The sequence below is a fragment of the Mixophyes fleayi genome, chromosome 5 (genome assembly GCF_038048845.1).
Source record: "Mixophyes fleayi isolate aMixFle1 chromosome 5, aMixFle1.hap1, whole genome shotgun sequence".
NCBI lineage: Eukaryota > Metazoa > Chordata > Amphibia > Anura > Limnodynastidae > Mixophyes > Mixophyes fleayi.
This window is the reverse complement of record NC_134406.1, coordinates 34,362,401-34,386,889: the sequence shown is the minus strand read 5'-3', so window position 1 is coordinate 34,386,889 and position 24,489 is coordinate 34,362,401. Positions and strand designations below refer to the sequence as shown.

The window sequence follows — 24,489 nt, the reverse complement described above, 5'->3', positions numbered from 1 at the left end:
AAACAGTAGATTAGGAAACTTGTCTGTACAATGAAAGTCAGCAGCTGAAATCCCTGAACCATTTAATGGTTTGTAAGGCTTTGATTAGCGTTCAAGTCTGTATTCCCCAATGTTCTGCACGTTATAGCAGGCAGGAGATGGACCACAGCTTAAGGTGTTCCGGTCAAGCAGACCGTTTTGTCCGTCCAGTTTCCGCTTTACTTTGATTTCTCATTACGCACCTTAATGTTTGGAGACATTGACAACGCCATCTTTACAATCCCCGCAGGAACTGATATTTTCTGCAGTGTTGCGAAACTTAAAAACAAATAAAGCAATCATTTAACACACCGTAAAAAAGGTTTGCTTAACAATCACATTAATGGGTCGGGGTTCCATATAGTGGCGGATCCTTTATACGCATACACAGCTGCTACATTAAAAGGCTTGATAACCGGTTTTTAGATTGAGCTATTTATTTAATATCCTCTGGAGTGATCGCTATGGAATAATGTCATTCTCCTACAGATGCTTTGTACAGTTCATTATAGTAGACGTTTGTGCTTTGAAGCATTCCTTAACCTCTAAGCTTTCTAGTGATACCTGTATATCAGGCATTACTGGTTTATCTTAAGTGGTACGTCTCAATATTTAATATAATTCCAGAATTTTGGATTCATTCATGTTGCTAATAATTTGATGTTCAGTGATTATTTCCCTTTAGAAGATTGCATCCTGTTCTGATAAGATTATTGATGTGATAAGCTAGATATATGTTGTTAAATCCCTGTCTAGTCTACTAGTACCAGGACCATGAACTGGCACTGCACACCATACGTGAGTCACACACATCATGGCTTGCATGGATCCCCAGAACCAGTATTCAAGGGGAGAAATTTCACCTGCGTAAGAGAGAAGGGTAACTAGCTGGGGCTGATGTCCGGTCCTGCCTGGCGTGGTCCCCAGTCCACAGCCTTGTGCACTCACCACAGTCTCCCTGCCAAACTGCGCTGAACCCAGTGTCCTCACAACAGTGACTTATTGTGGTAGCACACTCTGAGCTGGCTGACTGCCTTCATTTACAGGCATAGGAAATCAACCAGTCACCATTGAGCTGCGCACAGTAACAATCAATTAGCCCCTAGTGTACTTTAAAATACTATTCATTTTGATTGTAATATAAAAAAAAGACTAAAAATTAATAAACCTGCCACCAGTTTCTGTATTTGATTTTCTATGTAATAAGCATAAAAACTAGGGGTTTCCCTGTAACCTGTTTTGTGTGGTTAAGTGCATTTAGTCCAGTGTATTCTCTGATCGCTATGCTGTGCTCTCAGTCCGGCTCGCTTGACAGGAGATCTGTAATATAGAGAGGAAGGCAGCACGGGAGAGATGGTGTTATCATCTGAGAGCATCCTGTACCACATACTCTCTCCCAAGTGAAATAGTGGTCCACCTGGAGACAGGTTCTCATTATGATATAGGGATATTGGCTTTATACCTAATGCCTAAGCTTAGAACATACATTGTAAATGATTTCCAATTTAAATGTTTCTAGGGACGTTATCATCAAAGTTGTGTATAATTTATGGTAATCAAAGAACTCCACCTACAATCTAGTATTAGCTGGAGTTTACTGTGTTTTACTCCAGTCACTGGTTGGTCTTGTGAAGTCTCTCTGCTCTCGTATTCACTAGCCAAGCTCGGCTGATTTACACACACATTGTCAACTTACATGCACTGGGAAGGGCACATAGTAGGACATTGCCAAGAGCTCTGCAACAATGTATCACTGAGAGGCTTCATGGACCCGGCAGAACCAGATGGGTACTCGGTATTACTCTGAGCATGATGCTAAAGGAGAACACTGGGCACATAGCGTATTGTCTTCTACAAATAGTTCACCATTTGTCCACCTTCCACTGCTTCTCCTCATCCCAACCGTCCAACAATACTGTAGGCTGCACAGAATTGGCCGTTGGCTGCTTTATGATTGGTTGTTCATGACGCCTCTGCCTTACAATAGCTACACCACTTTCCCCACCACCAGCTACAATTGTTTTTTTGCTACAACATGTACTTTATTTTTATCATTTTCCCCAGAATATACAGTGTAACATATTACTATGTTGGCGCTTTATAAATAAAGAATAATAATATCACTATTGATTATAGTGTTTTATAGTCTGACCCAGTTTACATGAGAGGATGGAGCATTAGATATCATAAAGTGAGACCTGGCTGCTGTGGACACACACTGTGAATCCAAATCATTAAATCTAGATAATTAGGTTAACTTGATAACAGGAGGTGCACCTTGTTTTTAAAGCATGAAACATTATTTTTTGTTGTTTTTAAACCATGCTGCCAACAGGTATAAAATCTCCGCTCTGGGAGATCTTGCTGCCAAGTTTGGGGGTGTGGCCACACAAATTGCATCATTAAGCCCCACCCCACTACTACTTAATGCCTTGATTTTCAGCCTATGCAGGGGCCAAGATGACGCTATTCACTGTGAACCGTGTCATTAAACGCCACCCTCTTTATTAGAGAGGTAGGCGGGATGCGGGATGTTTATCTGCTCTCCCGGGAGAAGTCCTAGTAATTTGGGAGTCTCACAGACATTCCAAGAGGTTAGATATTTATGGTTAAACTGTTCATGATAGTGTGCGTAGGATAACGCATGTACCCTTAATGCACCAGAAAGGAAATATCTGGAGTACTGTAGTGAATACAATCCTCCAGGTATCTCCTGTAACTGTACTATATATTTAGCTTATGCACCTTTCTTCAATATATGAATGGAGCAAGGAAGTCCAGCTCCATTTCTAACACACGTCAGCTGAAGAGTGACAGCCAATTAATTTTACTTGATGGCTGGCTGCACCCTCATTCTGTGGAGCAGGCATGTTAAAAAACACATCTCCTGTCTATTTCTCTGTACTTTTATACAGTTTAAAAATAAAAAGTTAAAATAAAAACACATCTCCAAAGAGTAAACGCTTTAAATAATCTGGGTAACCAAGAAGCAATGGGCCTTCAGATTTGTGGTCTGTTAGATAAATGACACTAATTTATATTGGTATGTTATACTGGTATGAAATCAACACTCTGTACACTTCCTGTAAGTTCACTTTCATAGCTGTCTTTCAGTGAGATTCCAGTGTATGACTTTGTAGTGAGTACATCATTCATTCTCTGCAAACTAAACACCGCTCAGGCCTGACTAACTCACAGCAGTATGTATTAATCATTCTTCTAACAGGGAGCCTGTTTCTTAAAGAAGCAAGTTGTTAATTAGAGTAAACTTCAGATCCAGGCGCACTTTGCTTTAATGGTTATGCTAAAATGTTTCTCTTGGCACACTGTCACTGCACTGACATGCCACAGTTGGTCAGGGCCTGATGTTTAATACATATGAAAAGACAAGTGCATCATGCGAGAAAAATAGGTGTTACTTGGCTTTAACCAAACACTCCTTGAAATGTCTGAAGCCAAACATAAGCTTCATCAGCTCGGTAGGCAGTCCTTTAAATTTTTTCCATCAAAGGCACTTGAAATCACTTTTGTTATTTTGATTTCCTCTTCCCACCCACCTCAGTAAACAATGATATTCCATATTTGCTAAAGTGGACGGGGGGTGACAGCACAATTATAGTCATATCCTCCCCAACCTTGCAGCAGGAGAATAGCCTGCTCTCTTGGCAGATCGCCTCCTAATTCATGAGTCTTCTGAACATTCCAGGGGGTAGGTAACTATGATCCACATTCTTGCTATTCGCCCTGCTGGTGTCTGTTCTTCAGTCTACAACTGATTCAGCTAAAAAATATGTGCACCTAACTTAATACACCCAAAAGCACCTCTAGGCCTCTGCACCATCCAGCCTTAAGCACTACCTCCACTGGACTTGTCCTCCTAGGCCTCTGCACCATCCGGCCTTCAGTACTACTTCCACTGGACTCCTCCTAGGTCTATGCACCATCCCGTCTTCAGCACTACCTCCACTGGACTCCTCCTAGGCCACTGAACCCTCCGGCCTTCAGCACTACCTCCCCTGGACTCCTCCTAGGCCACTGAACCCTCCGGCCTTCAGCACTACCTCCACTGGACTCCTCCTAGGCCTCTGCGCTATCCGGCCTTCAGCACTACCTCCACTGGACTCCTCCTAGGCCTCTGCACCATCGGGCCTTCAGCACTACCTCCACTGGACTCCTCCTAGGCCTCTGCACCCTCCGGCCTTCAGCACTACCTCCACTGGACTCCTCCTCCTAGGTGTCTGCACCATCCGGCCTTCAGCACTACCTCCACTGGACTCCTCCTAGGCCTCTGCACCATCCGGCCTTCAGCACTACCTCCAATGGACTCCTCCTAGGCCTCTGCACCATCCGGCCTTCAGCACTATCTCCACTGGACTCCTTCTAGGCGTCTGCACCATCCGGCCTTCAGCACTACCTCCACTGGACTCCTCCTCCTAGGCTTCTGCACCATCGGGCCTTCAGCACTATCTCCACTGGACTCCTCCTCCTAGGCCTCTGCACCCTCCGGCCTTCAGCACTACCTCCACTGGACTCCTCCTAGGCCTCTGCACTATTCGGCCTTCAGCACTACCTCCACTGGACTCCTCCTAGGCCTCTGCACTACCCGGCCTTCAGCACTACCTCCACTGGACTCCTCCTAGGCCAACGGCACCCTCCGGCCTTCAGCACTACCTCCACTGGACTCCTCCTAGGCCTCTGCACTATCCGGCCTTCAGCACTACCTCCACTGGACTCCTCCTAGGCCTCTGCACTATCCGGCCTTCAGCACTACCTCCACTGGACGACTCCTAGGCCTCTGCACTATCCGGCCTTCAGCACTACCTCCACTGGACTCCTCCTAGGCCTCTGCACTACCCGGCCTTCAGCATCTTGCAGACCTTCACACAATAGTGACCCCACTATGTCCCATTTACTCCTATTGTCTCCCATTTCCCTCTCCTTCTAGAATGTAAGCTTTCGCAGACAGGGGCGCCATTTACATAATACTCTCTCCGTGATGTAATACACAGCAATCCGTGCAGGCAATGCACGTGTAGATATGAGGTTCGCTAGTGGATAAATATATATAACAGGCTTCACAGTTGTCTTGCTACAATCCCCAGCATGCTCTGGCAGCCAGTGACTGGGAGTTGGAGTCTAATAATATCAAATGAGACACTTTTTCTGATAAGCAAAAAATGTCAATATTTTTACTTTTTGTCTTAGGCTGAATTGTTCACATAATACTTTCAGAATAATGTATATGTCTAATGTTTTATTCTAACATTGCTCTGCAATTAAGTCATATGTATAATAAGGTGATTAAGTAATTACTTTGACATTTTTATCCCGTCATTACTGTAGACTCCCTATTTTTGCCCTTATTGTGTAACTATCACACATATTTGGTGGTAGTTTAATTTGAAGGTGGAAGTTGACACAGTAAAATGAAACTTGTCTGTATCTCGGAAAGCATATGTGTGACACTCAGCCCTTTGTTTTAGTGAGCTGTCTGACAGACAAGTACATCTTTAACAGTCTATGCTGCTTTCACTCCCATTATGCTACATGTGTTAAAATGTTCTGTTTGAGACATACTTATAAAGATGATTTCCTCTAAGGGACTTTAACCTTTCTGTCCTCCACAGGAGGCTGAGGGTTTAACGCAGGTTAACATATGTTATCCTATAGGGAACTCTGCCTCTGTTGTCAATTAGACCCCATCAGCCGGCAGCGAGCGAGTCCGCTGGAAATCCACATGGATGAGAGATGGAAAAAAATACCCTTTATGACAAAACCAGATTAAAACCATCTAATAAATGCATACCTTATTTTTTTTTTTGCAAAAAAACAAAATAGAAAATATCTATAGAGAGTATCAGTGGTGCAGTTGCTGTTAGTTTATATAAGTAAATTATAATTGCATTTGGATTGATGGTACACTTCAGTGAGCTGCCACTTTATTTCTTGTGGTGAACATATATCAATATGAATGAGTGGCGCTTTTATGGGAAATATGATTTATGTTTTAGAGTTGCATGTTTTTTTTTGTTTTTGTTTGTTTTGGGTTTTTTTAAAGCTCAGGGTGCATGTTCTCTGTCACCCAAGTGCAAGAAAAGCGCATACAAATACAAAGTTTTCGACTGTCGCCTAAATGACAAGGGCCCCTCCTTCCCTGTGTCTGGGGTCTTTGGGCGTCATATGGTTTAAGGGTCTTGAGACCTAGCCTCACTGTAAGGCTGTGGTGTCGCCCAGTGCAGAGTGCTCATTTCCAGCTCTTCGTACCCCCTCTAAAAGTAGAAAGCCCTCTTTAGTCCCTGACCCCTGGAGCCATAAGGCCCTGAGGGGGCAAGATTCTTCGGGCTAGAGGAAGCCTCTTTACCCTGAGTTCTGCTGAGGCTTCCCCAATGGATGTGGAACTTCATCTCCCCTTGTCTATAGAGGGAGCTGACAAAATCTTCAGGAACATAGTAGCTTCAATGCCCCATTTGCTTCCATTCTATAGATAGAGGGGCCCATAAGGGCTATCCTGCAGCCCTTTCTAAAAAAAAAACATGAGAAGCCTGGGCCTTCCCCACCTGGGCTGTTCAGTGCAGCCATTTTACTGGGGCCTTCTGTGTGTGGAAGGGGGAGGGGGGTGGAGAGGATTGAATGGGGAGAACCAATCCAATCAGAAGCTTCGACACAAACATTGTGTCTTCATATTGGTCTATACAGTGCAGTTTGTTTATGTACCACATGATAAGGCATCCTGCCTTCTAGCAGGTGGTGACTATCCTTACACTTAGCTAGGATATCGTACTAACATGCAGTGCCCCCAGCGCCTCACCTTCATGAGGGAAATGGGCTTTATTTTTATTTATTTATTTTGGGTTTGGGTGTGAACCCATATGGTTCATACCCAACAAAAAGAGACGCACATAAACGTGAAAAGGTGAAGTGTGGGTGCAAAAATGTAATAAACGGTGCCATGTATGCCCCAGCCATTCAGACAGAAGTATAGAAATTGTCCTTGCTTGGGCAAAGGAAATGTGGTGTCACTTAAACAGTGCTGTAGTGCTCTGTGCCGTACTCTGCACATAGTGGCATCCCAACTCCAGTGCATTCTTGGAGCACCTAGCACCTCGTCCTTCACGCGGCCGGCCACTTGGCCAGAGGACCAGGTAGTGGCCCATCACCTACAGGGGGCAGTATAAGTCCCATTGCGTACATGGGCAGCTATAATTGAGGGAAATCTAAATATAGGCATGCTGAACACTAAATAGACAAATACATTTATTTATGCATACAGAAAGTGATAAATGGGTAACATATTATAATTTATATTAATTGTAGCTGTCTACACACAGTGCCTAGTCATCAGACCCAGGCTCCGAATGTCCTAAATACTGGCTAATACAATCACTGAACAGCATTTCTCACCTTCCCTATTAAGTAATGATTTTGACCATTTGTGACCCACATGTTTAGTGGTTTTGGAATTTGAGAAAAATCGCTTCCATATTATCCATTACCATAGCTCATTATGAGTTCTGAAAAATCCTAATTAAAAAAAATAAATCCTATATGATTAACTGATATATATGCTCAGCCTGAGCATAACTAATTATCTGTTGTACTGGTAGTGTAATGTAATATTTACTCACCTGCCGGAAGCCTCCAATTTGCTTGATATAGGACCTTGAATACACGTTTTCTGCATTGAGAGAATACTTAGAAAACACATGGGAATCTGTTAGTTATTTCCTGGTTTATGGAACATTTTGCCATATTGAAGCTTTCAAAATGGAAACCAGTTTCCCCCCAATAGAATGATGGAAGATACATGATTCCGGACACCAATTAGCATAACACCTGCAGTACACCATTTTTCACTATATTGCTGATTTGAATACCTCTATGGGAATGTATCCCTAGAATGCTTTTTATTCTTGTAGTCAACACCACATACAGCCTTCCTTGATTTGTTTCTCCCTTGAGCGTACCCCGGACTCTGAGTAGCGTCACGTGTGCACAGCTTAATAGTAGCTTAATTGTAGCTTTTCATGGTGTTTTCTATTATGAACTTATGCAAAATATATACGTGTTATTATTCTATTTAACAGGAGTGAAAATGCAGGTATTGCATTCTTATTGTAATGATTCCATCCTAAAAGTCTACAATGATAATACAATGCTACAGCCCAGTGTTTAATTGCTCCACTTACAGACTGCTCAGCTTAGAACAATGACAAACACACGGGTGGACAGTACAGGGGCCTGGCGATGTCACTCTAGTCTCCTAGTCCCCCTAATGTACTGTCAGAATAGCAGCGGAAGTGCAGTACCTGGCATTGCTCCTTCTGACCCCTCTCACCTCTGGACCCCATATTGACCGTACCCCACACTTTTAGGATCAGAGATTACTCAGGCTCTGATGTTTAATGCATTTTATTTCTAACCCGTTTTTCACACCTTTTGCCGACAGATACGACCAGAGGAAAAAGGAACCAGGAGTGTGACGGCCTGGAATATATATTTATCTCTAAACACTTGTTTGAAACAGACATACACAATAACAAGTAAGTTTGGGCCACCCCCAGGTCCATGCATGTTTTCCTGACATCCTTCTACCTAAATGTGTAACAGATATTTCTATGAAGTGGTTCTTCCATCATGAAGAGCCTTTTTGTATCTACACTACAGGACCAGTCTTCAGAACAGCAATGAGAAAGTGTAAAAGCCATGTGAGAGCACAGGGCACTTGGTTGTGCTCCATGCAGGACACTGCCAGAAAACTAACGGCTTTATGGATTTTCTTCAGTTTTATGCATTATTTGCATAAATGTTATAAATACACGACTGTTAGTGAGTTTCAAATGGACTAAATTGACTTGGTGATTTTTGTCAGAGGGGAAGGTAGTTATAGATGTGGGCCAAGGGCCGGGTGTTAGTTTTCAGGTTAATTGCACATCCTAAAAAGCTGGACGTTATCCCTGGCAGCTTCCTTTCAAGGACACAAACACGTTTTATTATAAGAAACACCAATGTAGTTTGTTGTACCCGTCACCAAGACATCAGTGTACAAGATTTTATTTCCATTAAGTGACCCACGGACCACTGGAAGTCTTGGGGGGTTCTAGAAGCTGTCATTCCAGATTTCAAGGAATTTCCACAAAGCACTATTTCTATAAAGAGGAATCTCTTTATTTATTTTACATCTTCGTGGAATCCTCTGGCCCCAGCCCTTTTTGTGGATGGGGAGACACATTGAAATGAAACTTGTAGTCTTTCTACATACTCATTCTTACAAGTTATGTTATTTGTATTATATCTTCTCTTTACGAATTGTAAAGAAGACGACAATCTAGCATCATAGGTCCTGTTAATCTTTTAAATAGGGTTAGATCGGTTTGAGTTGAAAAGAGATTAGTTTTTTCTGATTTAAGTATGAAATCTATTATCCAAACTGCTTGGGACTTGTTTTTTTTGTTTTTTTCTCCTTAATTTGGAACACAATTTCTAACACACACAAAATTCCAATTAAAACTCAGCCCAATTTTCCCCACTCTGAAACTGGCCTTTTGTATTACTTATCACCTTGAAAAAAATAAGCAAGCATTAAAACTGTTTCTAACCTATCAACTTATGAGCTGGAGGGCACATATCATCCTATCTACTGGCTAGATATATTTTTCTTTAAAGTGAATACACCATATGGACACGGACAACCCTCTTGTAGAAAATCTTTAATTTACACAATGGGTGTAAAGGAGATATGATTAATGTGTGTTGTCCTTTTCCTGTACATAATTTTTGTATGAATGCATTCTCACTTCAGAATTACTCACCGTCCGAGTGAATTAATACAGAATATAGATGGGTCCGGCCCACAAAGTTGTTTCCACTGTGTTTTAGAGACCAGGGGGTAAATGTATGAACCTCCGGATTCTTCAACTCCGGCGAGTTCAGTGTCTTCAGCGCTTAAATTTAAAGTGGCGCTGCCTTGTAAAGGGAGACTTCCCTTTACAAGGCAGCGCCGCTTTATAATTTAAGCGCTGAAGACGCCGGAGTTGAAAAATCCGGAGGTTCATACATTTACCCCTTGCACTTGAATTAGAAAAAAGTAACCAGATGATTATATTTACTCTTTTGTATGAGATGACCCTATTATGGGTGTGTTTTGCTTTCTTACAGCACTTTTAGGGGGGTATTCAATTGTTAGCGTTAACAGGAAAAAACGAGCGCTCAAAAAATATTACCGTTTATACGGTAATATTGCGCGAGAAAAGCGTTAATACGGTAGTTTACTCGCGGAATTTCCATATTAACGCTAAGATTTTTTGAGCGCTCGTTTGAGAGCGTTAACGCTAACAATTGAATACCCCCCTTCAAATACTTGAAATATGTGAGAGCAACAGCACCACAATAAATAATTAAGGGGTAAATTCATCAAAGATCGACGGCAATTTTATGTGTAAAGTCGCCATATGTATTTACCTGCGATATTTATTATATATCAAAACCAGTGTCCGGCAGTTTGTGCATCTATCCCGCCATCGGTTTAGGCAAACTCGCCAAAGATCGCTGTGACAATCTCCAGAATCAACAAGTTGCTTTTTATAGGCAAGATTAGCAAGCACATCCGCCAAGCCAATGTTAACATAGCAGGAGGCACAATGCAAGTTTTATGAGGACAATCATGATTTCTTGTTTAGAGTGGCAAAAATTATTATTAATTATCTTACAGGGGCCAAATTATTTTATGAATAAATTAGTGGGCTAAATGTCATTGATATTATATGTAAGTGAATTTATTTTTTATTTTATTATATTATTGTGCCACACTATTTTATTACCAGTGGGGCAACGATCGTTTTTTGTCTGATGTGGCAACAGTTAATACTTCCAGATGGGGACACCATTTAAAGTACATACTTGTGGCACTACAAGTGGCAGCATGCACTTGTGCCTATGTGGTGCTCTACTGTCAGCTCGCACTTTCATACATCGGCGGGTTCAAACTCGCCTGAGAAAATCGCTGGAAAAGGCAAATCTCAGCTTGATACATTTTGCCCCAAGTCGTCTTTGCTGTTCATGGGCACCAGAAAATGACATGTGGGCAATTGTTGTTGGAACCATGCTGGAACCTGTAGTTCCACAACAGCCTAAGAACCGGCATATGAACTAAAGCGGAATTGGCAGCAGAGAGATTGTAGCTCATGATTTTAATATTTTAAGTTATCTTGTTTTGGTTTTTAAGCAGTAGATAAGCGCTTATAGCAGCTAATCTGCCATCTTCTCTCTGTCAACAATGACAAAGCCTTCCCGCTTTAGGTATTGGCAACTAAAGCCAGCTATACCTCAGTGTGCAATGAAATTTCAGTAGTTTCAATTGTTTAACTTCTCCAGTGTTTTATTGCATAGCATTAGCTCAGACAAAGAGGTGATGGAAAACATTAGTGAGCTCTAAGGCTGAAGTGTTTTTTTTTTCTTTTTTCTCTCCCGGTTAACTGTAACACTAGCAGGTGTTACTGATTTTGAAATGTAAAATACAAGGTTTATATATATATATTTATATATCGCTATATATGTTTAAAAAAAAAAAAAATGACACGCTAAAGGACTTGGCAGAGCTTCTTTTTCTAAAACATGGTAAGATAACATAGAAGTCCTTCTGCTTTTAATTTAACTTTTATGAAAGATTTAGTAAAATCCCCTTTCAGTTCAGAGACTAACTGGACTTTTTTCTTTTAATTCGATAAGGTTTATTGAGTACGGCGAGTATAAAAACAATTACTACGGCACAAGCATCGACTCCGTGCACTCTGTCCTGGCAAAGAATAAGGTTTGCTTACTGGATATACAGCCTCACGTAAGTATAGTAATAAGCATTGAAGATTATATTTGGGTACATTTCTTATTGCTATCAGTTTGACAGGACCTCATGTCACTGCTCTGCTGTTGAAGGTCCCTGATCTATGTCTGTGACTTCCTGGTTACCTTCATTCCTACTCCAACCTTATAACACTGTCCCTGTCACATGCAGCCTACCAAATACATAATGGCACATATAGACCAATCACTGCCTTCCACCAGATCAGCACAGTCCTGAAATACTCAGTGATGCTGTGATCATTCAAATGATCTGATTGGCTACAGGTGGTTCTATCCCAACCCACGAAGATCGATAACAAGAAGATGCTCACACCCTTGTCAAACGCATCTTCATAATGGGGTCTTGTGGGATTTTTTGTAAGCATTGCGTTTTTCTTCAGGTATCTATGTACAAGGCTGAGTACTATAGTTTTAAGTGAAACATATATACATCCCCCTAACTCTCCTTCAGACAACAGAGACCTCTTTTGACTTAAATCCTTGCTCTGTAGCCCCTTTCCAAATTCGTCCACTGTAGTTTATATCAGTATATGCATAAACTGGGTTATACTTATGGTGTATCTGTGCTCATGGGACAAACACTGTTAAAAAAAAAAAATACAAATATGATGTAATACAACAGGGTGTCTTGAGGTTATGAAGGAAGGTGTGAATGCCACCAAAATCCTTCACCGTCCAGCCTGTCCATTGGACAACTCTGGTATAGGTCTTAAATGTATCTCGCAATAGAAAAAAAAGACATTTCTACTTAACTGCTCGTGGTTCATTTTACACATTTAAAACGATACAAATAAACATTAAAATATACTCGGCTACATCCCCAGATTACAACACTACCACATATGTGGCCTTTACTTAAGGTCCAAGAAGGTCTGCTCCCAGGGGTGGACACTCTAAGTGGGCTTTAATAATTGGCTCATGCAGCTAAGGCATTTTTAAATAAAAATGAACATTGCAACATTTTTTAATTAGATATTATTGTGTAAAAGTTTTGTTATAATAAATGTAATACAATTTGCTCTATTAAGGGACAAGTTGAGACTGCAAAATAATAGGTCGTCTCTAAACGATCTCTAGATAAATTGTTTCCCTGTTAGTGCTTATTAAAGTAAGACAGTGTCCAGTCCTGGCCGGATCCTTGTGGGAAGAACACCTCTATTTCATCTTGAATTGTAATAGAGTGTTCAGGATTATAACCGCAGGTGACACCTTTTAGTGGAATTCATTTGCTACATTTATTTGTCAAAGCTTTCAAAGTCTGAGCTCTTCCTCAGAAAGAATCTGTGTACTGGAATAGCATGATCTAAGTGTCCAGCATTCCTGTGTCCTGTAACATTCTGCAGACACTAGCGGCGGGCTGGAAGGTGTTTTCTCCAGAACATCTTATGCCTAATTGCACTGAAGCCAAGTATCGGATGTTATTAATGTTCATAGGGTTCTTCTAAGGCAAAACACCTGATAGTTCTTAAAAACCAAAGCACAACATGGAGACTATTTAAGGTCTATCATTACAATCTCTTAATATGTTCCTTTTTATAACCACAGGGGGTCATTAACCAACTGAGTGCAGAATGTTCTTTGTATATGGCATTGTGCCTATTTTACTGCATTGAGCTTATATTTGTCGTCTTCCACATTTTTACGCCCCATTTAAGCCAATATTGTAAATTGTTGGTCCACGGCTGAAATATTCATGTCTGCAAAGCAACAACCACGGCTCAAAGTTGCATTCATAAATGACTCCACGTTTTTACTTTACGGAACTCTTAGGGGGGGAATTCAGTTGCTGGTTTTGTGCCGCTGAACATCACAGCGGACTCTGGCTGTGCACATTGCCGGCAAATACGGTACAGAATCTCTGCTCATTTTCTCCTCACATCCCTATGGGACACGAGGGACAATGAACAGAGATTGGAGATGAAACTCCTCCGCGATGTGTCTCAGTGGACTGTTCCATAACACACAGCGGCTTCTCACTCTGCATTGAATTCCCCCTTATTGTTGAGTGAAGCAAGCGCCTGAGAGTTACTTTTGTTAAAATGTTTATATTTATAATGTGACTTCTTGTAATTTCCCGATGAACTGCTAGTTAATATATAAATATAATGAAGGCCTAATACTTTCCTATTGGATACATTGATTCCTGTGGGGCAATACAAAGTAATGTTTACAATACCGTTTTGGGGCATCTTTCTGTGACTTTTGGAGATTTGATGTCTGTGGCAGCTACATTATCGGAGCACCCAGGGTAAATAAATGAGAGCTTGGGCCAGAGTTGGATCTCACAGTTGCCCCCTATGTGGCCCCTACATGTGTCATACGGCTATGTGCAGTCATGGCTCACCATTGCCTGTGCTGCCCAAGCCCAAAGGCTATAGTATATGTTGCCCGTTGTGCACTTGATAGGCATAATATAGGTCCAGTTTCCACTTGCCAGATACAGACATCTATTAGACTAAGGCACTGCTTCTTAACACACCACTTTCTCATTTCCCACATCCCCACGAGTGCCTTTGTTCTTGTAAATGTCCTTTGTGATCCGGACTTATCCCTTTATTCCAGTTATGAAGTTTTCAGGCAGCTACACCTTAAGAGCACACTGGGGACACTGTTAATTTAGTCTTACTAAGATTTTATAGCACAATTCCTCTGTTTTATTATGCCCACCTGACTCCGTACTGGTCTCCTTCTGCTGACTCAGCAGTATCTCTTGCTCTTGCCAAGGATCTTGGATGGAGTTTTGAAAGTTAAATTATCATTATCCAAAACATTGTACTCTATGGGAAGTCCCATTTATGGAGCTATAAAAGTGCACACCTAGACCTGTTACTGAGGCCTGTGATGTCTGACAGTGGGAGATATGTTCTATGAATGTACTTGTACTGTAGGAGTTAGATGTAACAGGGACCGAGCTTTATGTCTGATTACATTACTGATTACATTATCGCATTGTCCCATGGAGGTGTAAAGGAGGTTTCTAACCTCATTTACTTTATTGGCTTCTTTTACATGGCCACTTGCATTTTTTTTGCCACCTTGTGTGTTTCTTAGCCACGACTTTATAGCTTCATGCACCGTTGTTAATGTCCATTGCCCTTGGATATGACACATAGCTTTTCTGTGAACACAATTGTTTATAGTGCATGCAGCATAGATGTGCTGTCTCGTAACAAAGGGACCAAAAAACTGCCCAACAATGCATAGCAAAACGGTACCAACTGGACCCAGAAAGATGACACCATCTATTTAATAAGGTGCAGGACGGCATGTACAAGTCAATGAGTTAAAAAGTCATTTAAAACTAAAACATTTTTTAACACCCGATGGGTAATACCAATCTGCAGCGCCTTACAAATAAGTAATGATGATACAAAACGTGACACCAGTGCGTCATCACCAATCTATAGCATCCTGCCTCTAAATTACAGAATATTGCAGCAGGGTAAACTCTCCTCTAAGACCCATGATTTAAACGCAGCCGTGTTACAGATTTTTGAAGTAATTGTGAGCTCTCAAAATACTGCTCTCCTGTTTTTTTGCAGCAGGAAAATGTAACGATCAGATGACTCTATAAGCGTGGAATAAGTATTGTGTAAAATATTAGCAGTTTTTGTACATAATTTGGTGTAAATTAAGATGGTGATAGATATTCAGTAAATATCTACTCTATGCTCTGTTCTTATCCTGCAGCAGATTTCTGTTTGCAGATTTCTCATCTTATTTTTTTCTTTCCATCTTGTATTTGTTTTTTGATTTTTTTTTTCAAACCCTCAAGATGGGATGTGCATTGCTGCCTCAATAACATGTCACTTTTTAATATTGTTATATAGAGCGATAATTTAACATTCAGAAACATCCACTATTATAATTGGTTTAACGTGTTCTATTTCCACTTTAAATGTTCTACCATCACCAACCACCAATAGAGGAGACAAAATGCACACATATGCTGCAGCTCATAGCAAGTTATACAGACGTGATCATGTGACCAGCTGGCACATGGAAGCACTCTGCACCAAGCTGTAAATATGCACCATAGTTTTATTGTGGGCAGCCCGGAGGTGTAAGAACATGTATTTGATTCATTAGCAGGGTGCAATGTAGACTCAGTGCAGCTCTTATAGGACACTGCTTAAAAGATACTGAAGTGATTTGTAGCTTTCTTATTTGCTTCTGTAAAAGACCTAATACACAAGCTGTCCTGTGTATAAGAGCTGGAGTGTATAAGTTTCAGGCGCTTATCAGAGTGGAATATATTTGAGGTATGTTTGTCTGTCTGTGACCCTGATAGATACCTCAGGCAGACTTTTTTCTTTTTCTTTCTCCTTCACTTGTATGTGTGATAACAGAGGACAATAGCTTACACTCCACTGCATAGCAAATGTAACTACAATTCCAAAATGCCATTGCGTGTCGAGGTATGAATACTGAATGGTACTGTATGCTAGGTTTAGTGATCCATAAGAAATACCTTGTGGATTCCTAATGTTTGGATTTTTTTTTATATATAAGCAAGAAACTGTTTTCACGTTTAGCCCACTGAGTATTTCCCAGTAAAGGAAACAGCCTGACCATTTTATATAAAAGAGAAATACCGGCCACAAATAAAAATATGGTACATTATCCTTACCATTATTATGTGCACTGTACATTGATATAAACCAATGATGGGCATGGTAAAACATACCCATGCCCCCAATTAGGAGAGATGCTTACCCCGTGATGTTTCATGTTAGTCATGTTCTCCTGGCACAGGAGAAAGGGGATTTGTGAACCTCAGTGCTTGTGACGCCTTTTGTGTTTAGCTCTGATTGGACGTCTGCTGCACCATCCAATCAGTGTTTTCAACACGAGCACTGACATTCTGAATGATCCTTCATCCTGTACCAGAAGACTATGACCATTACAGATTTGCTCGGTGATGGTTAGCATCTCATCAGACATCACACTATGTCGGTCTGCTAGTTCAGGTGGCTGGGGCTCTCCTTTAAGTGGTCTTATCTTAAGTGGATTATCACCGTCAAACTGTCCAATTCCACTCTAGCTAAAAGCCAGAGAACCGGACACCCTTTCTGAACATCTCACATTTGATATGATTTTGTAGCTTTACATTTTGTTGTCTTCAACTCATCCAATAAAAGATGTCTTAAATGTAAGGTGTTCTTCCCGCAGCGTGTGACTGCTCCGCAGTGGAGCACTGAGGCTATGGGCTGTTATTGTACGATGCTTCCTTGACCTATTTTAATCGAATTCCATCTGAACAATTTTCTGCCAAAAGCCAAAACACCAGTTAAAGCTGAGCTGATCCGCTCCCTAAATAAACAGCATGGGTACGGAGGCAAGGTCGTCCACTGGATCAAGCGTATTTGGGCTTTTTTTTATGCACAAAAAGAAATGTTTTTTTTTTTTTAAAGTGAAAATTTCCAGGTTTTCATTGCTGCATTTTATGCGTCTCGCTCTCCAGATACTTACATCACCTTCTGTAGTTATGGGGAAATATTAATAGACAGCAATGGTGGCTGACAGTGAACAAACTGACTTTGGGCTTAGCATGAAGTGAAAATATCCATTCCGTCTGTTGACATAGGTCTGCTTGAAATATAATTGCCACCAAATTCAAAAAGCAGAGTGCAAGCTTTGGGCATAAACATGCCTACTGGCTGTGGTTAGCATGAAGCCTGCCAGACTTCTCAAACTTTCCAGGACTGGCAGAGCGTGTGGAAATTAAAGGCTGCTAACCAAAGACATAACAGCAGATACAGTAAGTGTTTTTAAAGGAAATGTTAGCATACTATCATACATATTTGAAAAATGTAATGTGTTTCCTATTACTAAATGTCTTTATTTTCATTTCAGACGGATATCTAATTTTTCCTTTTTTCCCCCCCTGGCTTGTAGAGCATAAAACACCTAAGGACATATGAATTTAAGCCCTTTGTCATATTCATCAAGCCCCCGTCTATTGAACGCTTGAGAGAGACGAGGAAGAACTCCAAAGTTATCTCCAGCAAAGATGAGCGAGGGTCATCGAAACACTTTACAGTAAGTGATCTACACTGATCCTCCAAGTGGATGATTTAAAGAGACTCTGACCTGATTTCTTTAATTTTCTTAAATATTAAGGGATGTGTGTATAAACATATTTTTGTTTTAGGCCTTTGCCTACTTTCTATAGTAGCGCTAGTAAGTCTGTATGGAGAGCTCTGCATTCAGTACAGTTGCCATTGTTTGACTTCTCTCTTTAAAATCCCTTTATCTTCTCCCAGAGTGCTCTCTTATTGTAGTGTGATGATCCTTTTACAGGACAATAGCTTGTGGCCGTGGCATAGTGGCAAGTGATCTGTCTGACCACACTGAAGAGATGGTATGACATCACTTGGGGTTAAGGGTAAGACTGGTAAGGATTGAAAATATGACAGAGCAGACTCATCCCTGTGGATTTGCTCACAGTTTGCACAGAGGTACAGCATGAAGCATATATATATATTCCCCTGTGCTAAACACAATTAAGCAAAAGAAAAAATGTTTTTGCAGTTACAGGATCTTTAAATGGAAAACTTAAAACCAAATCAACCGGGTCTTTGTCTACAAATACTTCTCGCAGAGTTAGCTCGATGTGAACAGGATTTAAACTCACATTAGGACATCAAGTCATATGACGATGTATGTATTAAGAAACAGAACTCTTTGGCAGGGCCATCTTTTCCATTGGGCACAATGGGCAGGTGCCCGGGGCCCCACAGGCAAGGGGGCCCCATAGGCAGGGCTCTTAATTATAATAAATAATCCTGCAAAAAAAACCTTCAAGGATCACTGAGAAAGTACATCTATCTATTTCTATATATCTATATCTGTATCTCTATACATACATATATATATATATATATATATATATATATATATATACCGTATATACTCGTGTATAAGCCGAGTTTTTCAGCATACTTTTGTATGCTGAAAAAGGGCACTCGGCTTATACACGGGTGAACTTACCTGGTGTCCGGTCCCTGGCTGTCAACTTCTGCATATGCGTTCCAACAATAGGAAGTTCGGCATTTGGAACGCAAACTTGCGTTCCAAATGCCGAACTTCCTGTTGTTGGAACGCATATGCGTTCCACTGCCGGGTAAGTCTCTCTCTCTCTCTCTCTCTCTCCCTCTCTCTCTCTCTCTCTCTCTCTCCCTCTCCCTCTCCCTCTCCCTCTCCCTCTCCCTCTCCCTCTCCCTCTCCCTCTCCCTCTCCCTCTCCTCTCCCTCTCCCTCTCCCTCTCCCTCTCCCTCTCCCTCTCCCTCTCCCTCTCCCTCTCCCTCCCCCTCCCCCTCCCCCTCCCCCTCCCCCTCCCCCTCCCTTTATTTAAGTTAATTTGTACCCAATGATTTTATAATCATTTATGAATGTTCCTTGTCATCTAGCTAGAAATGATTTCATAGATTAAACCTATCATTTTCATTTAGGTTTTTAAATTAGCGCTCTTTTCCACCCTAGGCTTATACTCGAGTCAATAAGTTTTCCCAGTTTTATGTAGTAAAATTAGGTGCCTCGGCTTATATTCGGGTCGACTTATACTCGAGTATATACGGTATATATATATATATATATATATATATATATATATATATATATATATATATATATATATATATATATATATATATTATGTACATGTAGGAGCCCCGGTGCACTGCTTTGCCCGGGGGCCCATAATGTTGTTAAGATGGCCCTGCTCTTTGGAGGACAGTACTCAGGGCTTAGTATACTTGCCAACTTTACTCCTCTCCACTCTTTGAGATCCTGGAGGTCATGTGGGCAGAGGGGGGTGTGGCACAGTGATTCATATCCATTTGGCCCTGCCCTCTGCAGCACTTTGTGTCTTCAGGATTCCTGTCCCGCCCACTTCACTCGCCTGGAGTTCGGGAGTCTCCAGGAGAGGTGGTGCTTCTCTGTCTTGTATCACTTTGATAAGTGAAAATTTCTATTTCATTCATAGTTTGCCATTATAACAAGTGGGACAGTAAGAGCCATTTACAAACTGCACATTTGAAGCAGTGTGCCCTCTTCCCAGGAACTGGCTGTTGAAAATGAATGTGCCCAGCTTTGTGTGCTTAGGGTACGCCTGGAAAGATGCATGGTAGAAAGAGTGAAATGTCCCTCAATGTGCAACCTACTAGCACTCCCATCTTTTAAATGTTCATGTTCCTCCTAAAACACTGCTCTCATATAAATTAGTAATGAGAGTGAGGAGAAGTGTTTAATACAGGTGTCACTTTTTGTGCTATAAAGTTTTTTTTATTTAAATTGGTTGAAGTGATCCTAGAAAGGCGCTTTCCTGCAGAGGCGCAACTTTAAGGTTCAAAATGCATCCCATTAAAAGTCTAGGGATGAGACCTGATCTCCAATACCTCATTAACCGGGTGCAGAAAAATACTGTGTGCCCTCCCACCATGCGATTGGGCGCGTTGGTGGAAACTCTGTACTCTGCAAGGAACACCCCTGATCCGCCCAACTACTCTCATGGGATGGTGCAGACTTAACTGTAATTACTCCTCAAAAGGGTGCATTTGTGATATCCTAAAACGGCATTTCCACTTTCATAAATAAGCCCATGTGTTTTTTTTATTAACACTTTTCACAGTTTACACATTTTATTACATATAATAATAAAAAAAAGATTTAAATGCCTTTTACCCAAAACTTTATATGAAGAATCTTGTTTGAGAATCCCAATTACGCCAAATTAAATGTGTATTCCACAGCAGCCAGGCCAGTGAGTTAATAAATGTAGTAATCGCTGATGTCACCATAATACATTTTTTTTAAATTATTTCATGGTCAAAGCTTCCTGCCTGGACCATTGGCAATTTTCCCCAGCATTTTGTACTGCCAGAAAACATGTCACTGCATACGCTTTCATGTCTCTAAACAAATGACATAAACATGTTGCAAGCAAATAAAATTTCATGATAATGGTTGTGTTAAGTGTATTTTTTGTGTTTTTAAACAGTAATATGGAAACAGGGCAGTGTAGTCGTTGACTTGAAAGCTAAGTTTCACAGAAATATGGCAGTGTGTAATGTGCAACTTTTAAATAGAGCTGCAGTCCAGAATGGTAATCCAGCACATCTTCCAATGTAACATATTATATATATATATATATCTTTTGGGGTTAACTTCTGTACCTAGTCTTTTAAAGATAAGTAACTAGAATTATTTATTATGTGGGCAGAATAGATTATTAAAATGGTTTGCAAATAGTTAAAATGAAAAAAAATAACAAAAAAAATCTAATAATATGTTTGTGCAAATAGCCAAAAAGGTTAAAACACATTTCCGGTCATTCAGGAACTGCAAAATCTGTGTAGCTGTAATTCTGTATGTGCACAAGTGCATCTACCAACATGCACGACCATGCCATTAAATAATACTTCTTTTCCAACCCAACATACCAGGTTTTGCCACTTTAAAATCCTTCTGGAAAAATAGCAAATAATCACCAATTTCAAAAAACGTCAGTGGTTGATAAATAATGCCTTTTTATTTGTTTTGCTTCTCAGTAGTTTTCACATCAGTATTTACAATATGGAAATATTGTTGTTTCTTTATAACTTGCTAGGTTCAGTGTCAGAAATCATCAGAAAAGGTCACCAAACCATTCAAACACCAATGGAGGTGAAGGTTACATCTTGTGGATTGTGTTTCTTAAATAGATTTTTTTTCCTCTTACAGCACAAACGTTCCATATATAGTAATACTGCCTATTAAGATTAAAGTGGCCTCAGATTTTATTGTATGTGTTGGTAGAAGAAAATGTAAGTTTTCTTTGTGTAAATCTTTATTATCTGAAACATATTCAGGTCTTGCAATAAAGGGTTTATATAAAAATCACAAAGTTTTCAATGTATTTGGGATTTGGCAGAAAATGCTCATTATCTATATATAGAGAAGTGACATAAAACAATCTGGAGTATTAATATTTTACCCAATAGCTGTTATAGGAGCATTCACACATAGAATATTTTAGACAGTGTAGTATGTTATGCTTTAGAGGTCGACTAATCCCCACTTACAGTTCCAAAATCTGTTTTTGGAGTCCCCTGATTGTCAGATGTACAATACATTCTTTTGTGACCTGCCTCTTTTGTGATCCCAGTACAATGGCGCTCTGAGGCTTGTTGTCGCAGAACAATGGCGCTTGTAGTCCCAGAACAATGGCGCACTAGCTCTTGTAGTCCCAGAACAATGGCGCACTGGCTCTTGTAGTCCCAGAACAATGGCGCACTGGCTCTTGTAGTCCCAGAACAATGGCGCACTGGCTCTTGTAGTCCCAGAACAATGGCGCACTGGCTCTTGTAGTCCCAGAACAATGGCGGACTGGTTTTTGTAGTCCCAGAACAATGGCACACTGGCTCTTGCAGTCTCAGAACAATGGCGCAATGACGCTTGTAGTCCCAGGGTAGTGGCGCACTGGCACTTGTAGTCCCAGAGGAGTGGTGCCTGAACAATGACCCACTGATGTTTAGCGTTCCAACTGAACAAAGGTTGAGAGCCAGTTCTAGATCAAGATAAGACCATATGTAAAAGGGGTTTGTGACCTGGTGTTTGTTATGAGATAGATGGGTACATATATCTATGTATAATCTACCATTTACTGTAAAGTATAAGACATCACCTCAGTGTTCCATTATTATATTAAAGCATAAATAGACTGCAGACTACATTAGCAGAAATACGTACCGTCATTTAGGTATCCTCTCAGGGCTTGGGGGTATTAATGATAGCTTGTTATCTGTCTACATTGGTATGTACCGAGGCTATGCCAGAGCTGATTGGTGCACTGTATTCCGAAAGGGGGCACTTTCTGTTGTCTGAACTGGTTGCTTTCTTGGCACCTGCAATATGTGACTAATGTCCCCGACTAGTGAAACAAGGTGCTGGAAAGCCGGCTGTTAGAAACAGAGCCAGCTTCCCAACACTCATAGTGTTAACAGTCTTAGTGGCCAAATTCAAGTAAAAGCAATGTGCCGTGCCTGTAAAATAGTTGCGTCGGCGCTCTGCGGCTAAGCACCATCGCAGACTTTTCCTCACTCCCCATATAGCTGCAATGTTGTGGTACTGGGAAAGTGCGCAGCCGGACATCGCTGTGATGTTTCTATTCAGAGAATCAGGCGATAGCTCATTTTGGCGGTTTCATTTGGAAAAAATAATTTATTACATTACTGTGCTGCCGTTGTATTTATTTAGTGTATGTCTTATTTCCTTTACTGAATAAACATAGCTAATAAAACGCACAGGCATTCAGATAGCAAGCTGGATAAATCCAGTCTTGCTTCAGTAGAATTCCCCATCTGTAGTCATTTCCTCTACAGTCTCCTCGTTCCCTGACCGCTAGTTTGTCCATGCAAATCATCACTTTATTGGTTTGAGCTGTTAGTAAACATAGGAAAATGCCAGAGATGTGTACTCGTTAGGCTGGTTAGCAAAAGAATCCATTGACATAGAGGACACATACATCTCATTACCTTGTGGTCTTTTCTGTTTCTGTTTGTGCATTCAATATAATTGACTTTAAACATAGGGGAAAATGGAACATGTGAGCAGTGGTGTATGGAGTCTGCTGTAATGAGAGGCAGGAAGCTGGAAGCAGTTTGTCTGGCTGTGCCCCAAGCCTTGCAGAATATATACCGTGTTCTGAGATGCCCTCTGTGTAAGCTGACTGCGACACAGGGCTTGTGAAGTACCAGTCTGTCTCTTAAAGTGCCTCTGCCACCTGCACATATGCAGGCAGCCATTTTGTGGTGTCTCATGATGTCACTAGGTCCTAATGACTTAATAAGATGCATTCTCGTGATGTTTAGTCCATAAAATGGCTGCCTCCACTGTGTGTAGGTTACAGATACCTTTTTAAAGTAATGTTTCAGAACAGACATTTTACAATACAGTAGTGGATACGAATGTGGGTTGCATTGAATGGAAATCTTCCAACCACCTAAAAAAAAAAAACCACAATTTTTTTTCTTCTGAGCTGTTTCCAAATAAAGTGAGTTTTGTGGTGTTAAGTTGTGCAGTTAAATTGCACTTTTATCCATAGTCCTTGATTTTAAAGACAATCTTTGTGCCAAATAATGTACATTTCCATATATAAAATATGGCGATAACATACATTGTATAGTCTTATCTTGTGTTTCCACTGTAGTCTTGGTACACAGTCAAGTGTTAGTGCGAACAAACCCTTCATCAGAAACTGATAAAAAAAAAAACACACTACAGTGTTTAAGGTGGTGCTGGTATAGGACAAAAATCTCATGATAAAGCATAGCATGTCAGCTATGCTTGATTTGACATTACTGACTTGTGTGTATTTAGCAATAGAGATGAGTGGGTTTGTAGTAGAATATCGCACAATTAAAACTTTGCTGAGGAATGCGCCATTTTGCGAAAATTGTCAGCGTACAATATTGTCTGTTAGATGCTGCACTGCCATAGTGATGCGTGATGGAGAAATATCACCACTTTTAGTAGCTTATTGCAGTGCCGCAGCTAAACTTCCAGGCTTATCACAAGTGTATTATTTTTATTTTAAAGTAAGTAGAAACACTTGAGTTACTACATGTTGACGCA

At 40.7% G+C, this 24,489-nt stretch overlaps 1 protein-coding gene across 5 annotated transcripts in view; it reads left to right on the top strand.

The window, feature by feature from the left end:
- Positions 1–24,489, top strand: part of MPP7 (MAGUK p55 scaffold protein 7) — a 259,014-nt gene that overhangs the window by 233,781 nt on the left and 744 nt on the right. For 4 of the 5 annotated variants that reach the window (XM_075212010.1, XM_075212007.1, XM_075212009.1 and 1 more), the window contains 3 exons: positions 8,465–8,558; positions 11,743–11,851; positions 17,773–17,916. In XM_075212010.1, the coding sequence (XP_075068111.1) occupies positions 8,465–8,558; positions 11,743–11,851; positions 17,773–17,916 (347 nt within the window). Of the gene's footprint in view, positions 1–8,464; positions 8,559–11,742; positions 11,852–17,772; positions 17,917–21,484; positions 21,541–24,489 lie in introns of all 5 variants that reach the window. The other variant, XM_075212011.1, reaches the window with a different exon arrangement.